General features: G+C 36.0%; 1 protein-coding gene across 1 annotated transcript in view; it reads left to right on the forward strand.

The window, feature by feature from the left end:
• The window catches only part of RUFY2 (RUN and FYVE domain containing 2), a 46,826-nt gene that overhangs the window by 35,074 nt on the left and 1,433 nt on the right, over nucleotides 1-10,319 (forward strand). Inside the window, exons 12-14 of the mRNA XM_012658545.1 lie at nucleotides 1,555-1,684; nucleotides 2,003-2,097; nucleotides 7,886-7,934. Of these exons, the coding sequence (XP_012513999.1) occupies nucleotides 1,555-1,684; nucleotides 2,003-2,097; nucleotides 7,886-7,934 (274 nt within the window). The remainder of the gene's footprint in view (nucleotides 1-1,554; nucleotides 1,685-2,002; nucleotides 2,098-7,885; nucleotides 7,935-10,319) is intronic.

A 10,319-nucleotide genomic window follows, 5' to 3' on the forward strand; every position in this document is an offset into this window, starting at 1 on the left:
GTGAGCCACCACGCCCGGCCAAGAGTTAAGTTTCTGTGGCGTATTTCTGGTCACAAAAACATCACTGAACTTCTAAATAAAGACCAAAACACTTCTAATATTAAATATTGAAATAAATGTGAGCTATACATACATTTAAGAAAGATTCATAAAAACAAGTAAGTGAATCATTTGCCCAGTTACTTCAGTTCAGAGTTGTGGGTGGCTGGCGCCTATCCTGGCAGCTTAGGGTGCCAGGTGGGAACCAGCCCTGGACAGGATGCCATTCCATCTCAGGGGGTACTCACACACACACCATGCTCACTCAGATGGGGACCATATAGACATGCCAATGAACTGAATCTGCACGTCTTTGGGATGTGGGAAGAATCCGGAGTACACGGAGAAAACCCATGCAGACATAGGGAGAACATGCAAATTCCACACAGACAGTGGCCCTGGCCAGGAATCGATTGTTTTTCTCAACAACTTTATAATGAAACAAAGTTTAATGAAACAGCAATATTCAAGGACCTGCTCTACCTGTCCCTCTGTATTCTTTTTAAATTTGTAGTGAAATAGTATTTATCGACAGTTTGTAAATTCCATTCTCAGGTATCTCATCTCTTCAACCTGAATTATGCAATGTAGAATTTATTTCCCTGGAAAATGTGTGGCTGTAGTTGGAAATGCTAACTATGAGGAAACAAAAAGTAATCAAAATATTAACACAAAAATATTGAAATAATGTAATACTGTCGTATGCTTAGTATTATACAATATTGCAATTAAAATGTAAAATATTAGAAACTATAGTATTATTAGTACATATACACCTCACTTGTTATACCTACTTATGAGCAATAATTATGGCAATGGTTTTTTTGTTTTTGGTCAACCTAGAATGTAGAAATTGAACTACTTTTGTTTTGCCAGCTAGTACCTATTGCTAGAATAATGTAGGAGTGCTTTCAGATGAGCACTGGCATTTCCAGGCAGTGTGGACTTTTCCCCAATGTCTGCTTGGTCTTAGATCTCTCCTGTAATCCGTCAGCTTCCAACAGTAATCTACAAATTAGCACTTTGTACCAGGGCTGATTTTCTGTTACTGATGTTAAATTTGATTTGGCAATTGTTATAATTCTCATGTCAGAATAATCCTTTTCATTAGGTTGTAAAAATTTTCACATGGCATAGAAATGTAGGTAATTACAACCCCGCATTCTTCCCCTTAGTTCCATTCATAAGATGTAACCAGTTTAAGTAGTATGGTGAGTGCCTTTCCATAGCATTTTCTATGCCTATACAATATTTGTGTATATAGAATTAATAAATGATATAAATTATTTAGCAAGGATTCTTTTTGGTGGCGGGCAAATGAATTGATACTTTGTGATTGGTAATTGCTGTACTGCTGAACTTGTTTACCAAAAAGTATTTATGAAAGAAAATGTCTGAAGAAATGTATTACAAAGGCCAAAGTAATCAATCAAAGAAGATGCTCTTGTTAAAGAACACATACAGCTGTCATGTGAGAAACAGCACTGAGCTTCTGTGTATTATTTGTCATTCAAGGGTACAACTGGAGACTGATTTGAAGATTGAGAAGGAATGGAGGCAGACTTTGCAGGAAGATCTTCAAAAGGAGAAAGATGCCTTATCTCATCTTAGAAATGAGACCCAACAAATCATTAGTCTTAAAAAAGTAAATAGTGGTAAAACTTTAAAAATTATATCTTGATGAATGTTAACTTATTTAAAAAGATAAACCATAATTTACATTTATACCAAGGAAACAGGATATACTAGTATCTTAAAAAATGTCAGTAAGGAGATTAAGTGAATGGAAAACAGCTGATACATAGAGCAGCTAGGAAAGAGCTTTAGACACATAGTTCTGTTTCTTATAAAAAGCTGAAGTATTAATATATTTGTTCCTAATTAATGGTATATGTATTACACAATGTGGAGTTTCTTTTTTCTTTCTTTTAAGTTGCATTGTCTGTCTTTTATTGTTCTGAAGGAGTTCCTTAACCTCCAGGATGAAAATCAGCAGTTGAAAAAAATATATCATGAACAAGAACAAGCTCTTCAAGAACTTGGCAACAAACTTAGCGAGTAATTTCTCTTTTTTCCTTCAACTAAGTTACTGGCTTTTATAAAAGGTATAAGTGTACTAAACCAAATAGGCAGAAAAGTTTAAATACAAGAAAGAAAGAAGAACAATTAAACAAAATAAAAACTTTAATGATTAAAAAATAAGACTAGATTAGGGAGAGCTTATTAAAAGTTATGTTCATTTTAGTAGATCTTAGCTCTGAATGTTTCCCTGTAGACTTTGGTAAAATTTCAGAGAATTCAGAAGGTCATTTAATATATTTTTCTCAGAACAACAGAAGTTGAATTTTCAAAATATCCGGAGAGCTCTTTCACACTGTTTTGAGAAGGAGCCAGTATCATGGCAAGTGGAAGTGGTTTTATGTTCTGGAGTCAGGGCTTAACTTCATATAATATGGTCCTATTGCAATAAAATGTCAGTGGGATCCTATAAAGAAAAGGAGAAATAGTGTTCTACCTTTCTTGCACTCTCCTTTTTGTTCCTTGTGGTCTGTGTTTTTAATGAGCAGTTCTATCTTTGTGCCTTGATTTAACATATTACCAGGTATTTGGAGTAAGCTCAATGTTTAATTTAGTATTGAATGTACCACTGCCACATTAAAAAAAAAAACCTATCATTCTTTTTAATAGAGAACAGTAAAAATGAGAAAGCTGCAATGGCTTATAATCTCATCACCTGTCTAAATCTTTTTTGATGTTTAATATGATTAGAAAATTCAAACAGCACAAAAAGGTATAAAATTTTAAGAAGTGCCTCTCCTCCCAGGTATCAATCCCCAAAGTTAGCTAACCTCTGAGCAAATCCGTATATAAGCATCTTGTCATTTATATAGATAGAATTAGTTATATGTATGTGCATATGACATTTGTAAAAATTTAACTCAGTAGAACTCATTAGAATGGAGACTTAATGGCTGAAGGTGGGATTCTATTAAGAAGTAATGAAACCAATTCAGGAGCATAAGAAAGTAATTCACTAGAACCACAAAATGATGTATTAATATCAGCTCTCAAAAAGAAAAAGCTATTTTTGTCTCTATAACTTTTCAGAGAATAATGAATTTGCATTATAGTTCTGATAAGCAAGATTTTGATTCCAATCTAGCATCCATTTATTGAGTACTTTGAGCCAGACCTTGTGCTATATGCTTATTACCTTATTTCCCATTTATTTATTTGACAAATACTTATTGAGCTTCTACTATGTGCCAGGCACTATGCTAAGTGCTAGAGACTTAACAGTGAACAATCCCCACAATAAAAAATAAACATTTATATTTATTAAGATCATAAAGGTTTAATTTAAAATCTAAGGGAATAGTAAAACAAGGAATGTGTATTTTCGCCCATCCCCTACTTAACACTAGAGACTTTATAGCTGTATTAAAGGCATGATCATTTGAATGTCTAGATGTTGCCTTCAGACTCTTGTTATTTCCTTTGATCTGGGTCATTATTTCTCAAATTTTAGTTTGCAGGAAAATTACTGCTCAAGGTTGGATATATGACACAGTCTATACTGAACTTTATAGGCTATTTAAGGAATCTTTATTTTTATTTTTATTTTTTGTTTTTGGAGACAGAGTCTCACTCTGTTGCCTGAGCTAGAGTGCCATGGTATCAGCCTAGCTCACAGCAACCTCCAACTCCTGGGCTCAAGCGATCCTCCTGCCTTGGCCTCCCAGAGTGCTAGGATTACAGGCATGAGCTACCTCGCCTGGACCTTTTTTTTTTTTTTTTTTTTGAGACAAAGTCTCACTCCATTGCCCTGAGTAGAGTGCCATGGGGTCAACCTAGCTCACAGCAACCTCCAACTCCTGGCGTCAAGCGATCCTCCTGCCTCAGCCTACTGAGTAGCTGGGACTACCGGTGCATACCACAAGGCCCACTAATTTTTCTGTTTTTGGTAGGGATGGGTCTTGCTCTTGCTCAGGCTGGTCTTGAACTCCTGAATTCAAGCGATCCTCCCTCCTCAGCCTCCCAGAGTTCTAGGATTACAGGCATGAGCCACTGCGCCCGGCCTAATATTTGAATTTTTATGGTGCAGGGTTATTGGAATTTTCCTTTATTGCCCCTGAGACCGTAGTCCCTAAAACAGGTAGCACCAGTTTTAGGTCAGAACATATTTTATCCTTTCTTAACTCTAGTTCTTTTGCAGTGACAAGAATTGAATCAGGGCTAGAGAAGGGATCAATGGCCCCATCCATTGAGTTTTCCCAGACCATACCAATTTATCTGCTGAAACACTTTTACTTCTCTTCTTCTATTCTCGTATGTTATCAGATTGAAATAAATAAAAACAAATTTCCCTCTGCTACACAGGATGATAAAATATTTCTTTAAAAACTTGTTGATGGTGAGGGACTGAGATTGGATAAATGCTGTTTAACCTTGCTCCTAATTTACCAGAATTGGCTTTAGGCTTTATAGACCATTTAGGTGTTATTAAAATGGGGTTGGGAACATCATGTATTTAATAGAATGATAATGAAACATACGGAATGGTTTCCTCGAATCTTCTTTTAATTTTGCAACAAAGGGAAAATTAAAATTTCAGAAAGAGTTATTCTTAAACTTACCATTTGAGCTCTGCATTTTCAAGTTAATACTAGATTTAAAAATTAGTATTCATTAATGTCACTCACAGGAATATCAGATCCTTCTGCCACTTACCAGTTTTGTGACCTAGGGTCAATTATGTAACCTCTTTAAGCCCATTTCCCCGTTTGTAAAATGGAGACTTATAAAATCTTCAAAGGGTTCTTTTTCTAATTAACTGAGAAATAAGTATGTATATGAAAGCACCTAATACAGTGCCTTTCCTCATCACAGCCAGAATATCAGTTTCTTGACTGTAAAATGAATGGGTTGGATCTGGAAGTTACTTCCTAGTCCTTATCATCTCAACTTGCCATTTTAAATGTAAATGGTTAATTGTAATTGGAAATATACTTTTGAAAATGAAATATTTACTTATTGGTTTATTATTGAAGGATTCTGATAGAGAAATTTTTTTTTTTGAGACAGAGTCTCACTCTGTTGCCTGGGCTAGAGTGCCGTGGCGTCAGCCTAGCTCACAGCAACCTCAAATTCCTGAGCTCAAGCGATCCTCCTGCCTCAGCCTCCCGATTAGCTGGGACTACAGGCATGCACCACCATGCCCAGCTAATTTTTTCTATATATTTTTAGTTGTCCAGCTAATTTCTTTCTATTTTCAGTAGAGATGGGGTCTCGCTCTTGCTCAGGCTGGTCTCAAACTCCTGAGCTCAAACAATCCGCTTGCCTCGGCCTCCCAGAGAGCTAGAATTACAGGTGTGAGCCACCGCGCCCGGCCCGATAGAGAATTTTTGATAGATTTTGGAAGGCTTTAAACATTGTTGTTCTGAATGAATTATAATTATAGTAGACTAATTTGAGAATTAAACGAAAATAAGCCTAAAGGAAACTATTCATATTTGAAGAAAACATGGAACATATGAAATATTAGGATGAAATATTCAAGGAAGAGAATCTAATTAGTATATCTGTATTATAATGACCGACAGTTTAAAATGCATTGAGTATTCTGTGAAGGATGATAACTAGCCTTTTCCTTATTTTCGTTGAGGCTTAAATTCTAGCAAGAAGAATTTTTAGTTTAGAAAAAGATAATGAAATTACCAGGACTCTTCCAAGTCTATATTCTGTAAATGCTATCCTTTCCATATAAAGACATTTATAGATTTTTTTCCCCTGGAAAGTAAGGGTTTCAGGATTATCAGAAGCTTGTGTAGTTTATGGGTATTTTCCTATGGCATCATAATTGATTGTATCACATTCATTATATTCATTCATTCTTTTATTTATTTATTAGCAAATGATAGAGTCTTGCCGCATTGCCCAGGCTGGAGTGTAGTAGGCTGGTGGCATCATAACTTACTGCAACCTCAAAACTCCTAGGCTCAAGTGATCCACTTGCCTCAGCCTCCTGAGTAGCTGGGACTACAGGTGTGCACTGCCACACCCAACTAATTTTTTAAAACAATTTTTTGTAGAGACAAGGGTCTCACTATGTTGCTCAAGCTGGTCTTGAACTCCGGGCCTCAAACAATCCTCCCACATTGGCCTCCCAAGTTGCTAGGATTATAGACATAAACCACCATGCCCAGCCTCTTATGTTTTATTTTGACCCTTTTCTATGCTGTTTTCATGCTAAGATCAGAATATTTTCACACACTTAAAATATATGTTCCCTAATAAAAGCTAATTAAAACAAATAATGGATACCTGTTTCCTCTCTATCTAGGATGAGGAGAAGATATTCTTGTACATTACGTTTATTGGAATTATAACTGATGGCCTCCTTCTTTAGGACACTTGGCAGTATGTGTCATAAGGAGACAATCTTTTCTGAGTCCATATTTGTGAATAGAAAGCATTTTAATCAGGAATATATAAATATCAGTAAATGTTCATAACTATTTTTTGCCGGTAAACGCCATTATGCCACTGTCATTCCATATTCAGTTTTTCTGTATAGCACACAGATAAGCCATTGCTGTTGTGGCCATTATTCCCACCAGAGTCAGTTTTCCTGAGGCACGTTTTATAGATGTGAATTTTAGCCAAAAAAATTTGATTGTTCTGTCAACATTTTTACAGTTTTACATTTATTATTTCCACTGTAAGAGTCAGTGTAAACTAGATAAAAGACTGGCACCGTGCTTTTATTATGTCTTGGAATGAAGAGCACCTGTAGGGCAAAGAAGGTTTATAATGTTCTGTATCAGTAGCAGAAACTTGAGTATTTGATACAGCTTTTGATCCAGTCATTTCATTTCTAAGAAAAATAATACAGATGTTCTAGTCATTCCAATTTTACTTTTTGTTTTTACCCCCTTTTCTTCCAGGGATGATTCCAATTTTAATAAACAACTTTTGTGGTGAAAAATTTGAAACAAGTTGAAAGTTCAACAGTAGATCATAATTATGCAAACCATTTTATATTCTTTCACATGTTATATACCAACCCACCAGTTACTAAGTATCTGCCAGTTAGTAGCTGTAAGCTGTTCAGGATATATTAAGTGAAAAGAGCTGGTTATGGAAAACTATGTAGATAATAATTCCATTTAAAATACACATATAGACATGTAGAGAAAATTATCTCTGGGTAGTGGGATCACTACCAGATCCCACTATTTAATGTAATTAAATACTGCTTTTTATAATTTGCATTTTCATTAACATACATATTTGCAAAAAGTAGAAAAGTATCACAACTCTGTCTTCTGCAATATTTTCTTCCTTAGGACTTCTCTATCTGCTGGATGCATAGTGTACATAATGGTTAGCATGTGGGCTTTGGGGTCACAGACCAGCATTTGAATCCTGGCTCCTCCAGTTACCACCTCTGTGACCTCTTACAAGTGACTCAACTTCGTCAGGCCTTTTTTCATTGTTAAAGTAGGATTTTTGTGAAGATTAAGTACATGAAAAGATTATAGTATAGTGTCTGGCACACAGTAAACATATAATAAATGAGAGCTATTAACATTATCATCATCATGTGAACATGCCAATATTTCTTTCCTTAGAAATATAAGTCGTACATCTAAAAAATAGATTTTTGCTTTAGGACATTTAGAAAATATAGGAAAATATGAAATATTCTGGCCAGAGATCATTAGGATCATATACTATTAAATATGTACAATTTTACATCCTATGAAAAACCAATACCTAATGAATTACTAGGTATTCTGTATTTAAATATGTGTACTAAAATTTGGACTTGTTATCTTTTTAGATCAAAACTTAAAATAGAAGATATAAAAGAAGCAAACAAAGCATTACAGGTAAGTAGGAAATGTTTTCCTTAAGTAGGAAAGTATAATGTATGTGAAAGTCTCCAATAAAAGGTAAAGCCCTGTATAAATCTAAGGTATTATTAATGAATCCCAGGATGTATGAAGGCAGAAGTACCGAATGGGGAACTTGGATGTTGAGCTCTTTCTGGCATCTCTAGAAATCACACTATTATTAAATAATAATGTTCCTGTTGGAAATTGACTTTAGAAATAATTTTGTCCACTTCCCTATGAAGTGTGGCATTATAGAGTGAAACTGCCTTTTTTTTTTTGTTTTGTTTTGTTTTGAGACAGAGTCTGGCTCTGTTGCCCTGGCTAGAGTGCTGTGGCGTCAGCCTAGCTCACAGCAACCTCAAACTCCTGGACTCAAGTGATCCTCCTGCCTCAGCTTCCTGAGCAGCTGAACTACAGGCATGTGCCACCATGCCCGGCTAATTTTTTCTATATATATATTTTTAGTTGTCCAGCTGATTTCTAATTTCTTTCTATTTTTAGTAGAGACAGGGTCTCGCTCTTGCTCAGGCTGGTCTTGAACTCCTGACCTTGAGCAATCCGCCCACCTCGGCCTCCCAGAGTGCTAAGATTACAGACGTGAGCCACCGTGCCCAGCTGAAACTGCCTTTCAATTTAAGAATCCTTGAGTTCCTGTGCCAGTCTGTTTACTTACTGGTTTTTGACCTTCAACAAGCCTCAGTTTTCTCTTCTGAAATGGGCTTATTTCTGCATAGCGTTGCTTTGAATTTTGAATAGGTTAATACATATGGACGTGGTGGGTACAATTTATCAGTATATGGTTGTGAATGTGTCTGAATGCAAGAATCCCTTCTACGATGTAGAAAAAGACAGTGTCCGTGTGAGCACTTCAGTGACAGGTGGCTTCCTACCTTATCAAAGTGTTACATGAAAATAAAACCATTGCTAAAAAGATTTAACACCGAAAAAAGTTAAAAATAAAAAATGGTGTGGTCTCTTGTCTGCCCCAGATGAGGAACTATCTACTTTCAGTTCTTTTACCTGTTTCTTCTGGCATTTATCCCTGTATTTCTAAATAATGTGTAGTCTCTACTGTTTGCTCTTGATTCATCGATTTTAGGGCTGTTGACTTAACATGGTGGGTGAGTTTTGGTCACTCTCACTGGAGTCTTTCTGTCCTCCCAGTATAATTAAGTTTTCTGTGGCATTCATTTACTGCATATTGTTTATTATGACTACTGAATTGTTCCTTACTGAGCCAGGTACTGTGATTTTATTTTCTTACTTGAACTATTAATACTTTTTATTTCCTCCGGAGTAATTGCCCTTCTTTTTAACATCTGAGTTTTCTCATACCTTCAAACACGTCTATAAAATACTTCTTGATAAAGTTTTTTTACATGGTAAAATATATCAGGTAACAATAGGTTAGTTTATTTTTTCCTCGTAGTCATTCCTCCAAGTTCAAGAGTTCTCTACTCTACTGCTCATGTCTAGTCTGGTTCCTCCTGTCCTGATAGTTCCATTTGCTGGTATTCTCAGAATACCCTTTATCCTTCTCTTATGTGGGAGTCCTATTGCCTGAACCCCATAACTTCTCTCTTGGTTTACTCCCTTGTTTTGGGCAGCACATCCTTCAGTAGCTTCCTGAAAAATGGTGGATGAAGATAAAAATTGTAGGAATTTGTACATCTAAATATGCCTTTATTCTGTTCTCATACTTTTTTAGGAGATAGGTGGATACATGGATGTTTGCCCAAACCACCATTATTTAAACTCTGTAAAAACATTTTTCATTGTTAGATATATATCATGTATATAAAGAGTGCACATGCAGTGTAACTTAAAGAACACTTGTATACTCTCTGCTCAGCTTGTAATAGAACATGACCAGTAACCTGGAAGCCCCCATGTGTGCTTCCTGTTGGCACTTTCCTTCTTATAGTATATCCTCTATTTTCTGGAAATCATTATTTTGCCCAGGAGTTCGAGGTTGCAGTGAGCTATGATCATGCAACTGCACTCCAGCCTGGGTGACAGAGTGAGACCCTATCTCTGTTGAAAAAAAAAGTAAGGTCTTATCTAAAATAATGAACTCAAACATCTGATTTCCCAATTTTCTTCAGATTTTAGGGCTTTACTATGTATAAGGTATACATGATGCCAAAATCTTGCATTTCATATAGTGAAAATTTCTCTTTAGGCCTGGCACAGTGGCTCACACCTGTAATCCTAGCACTCTGGGAGGCTGAGGTGGGAGGATCGCTCAAGGTCAGGAGTTCAAGACCAGCCTGAGCAAGAGACCCCGTCTCTACTAAAAATAGAAAGAAATTAATTGGACAACTAAAAACATATAGAAAAAATTCGCCGGGCATGGTGGCGCATGCCTGTAGTCCCAGC

Source organism: Propithecus coquereli, unplaced genomic scaffold (genome assembly GCF_000956105.1).
Source record: "Propithecus coquereli isolate 6110/MARCELLA unplaced genomic scaffold, Pcoq_1.0 Scaffold117, whole genome shotgun sequence".
Taxonomy (NCBI): Eukaryota; Metazoa; Chordata; class Mammalia; order Primates; family Indriidae; genus Propithecus; species Propithecus coquereli.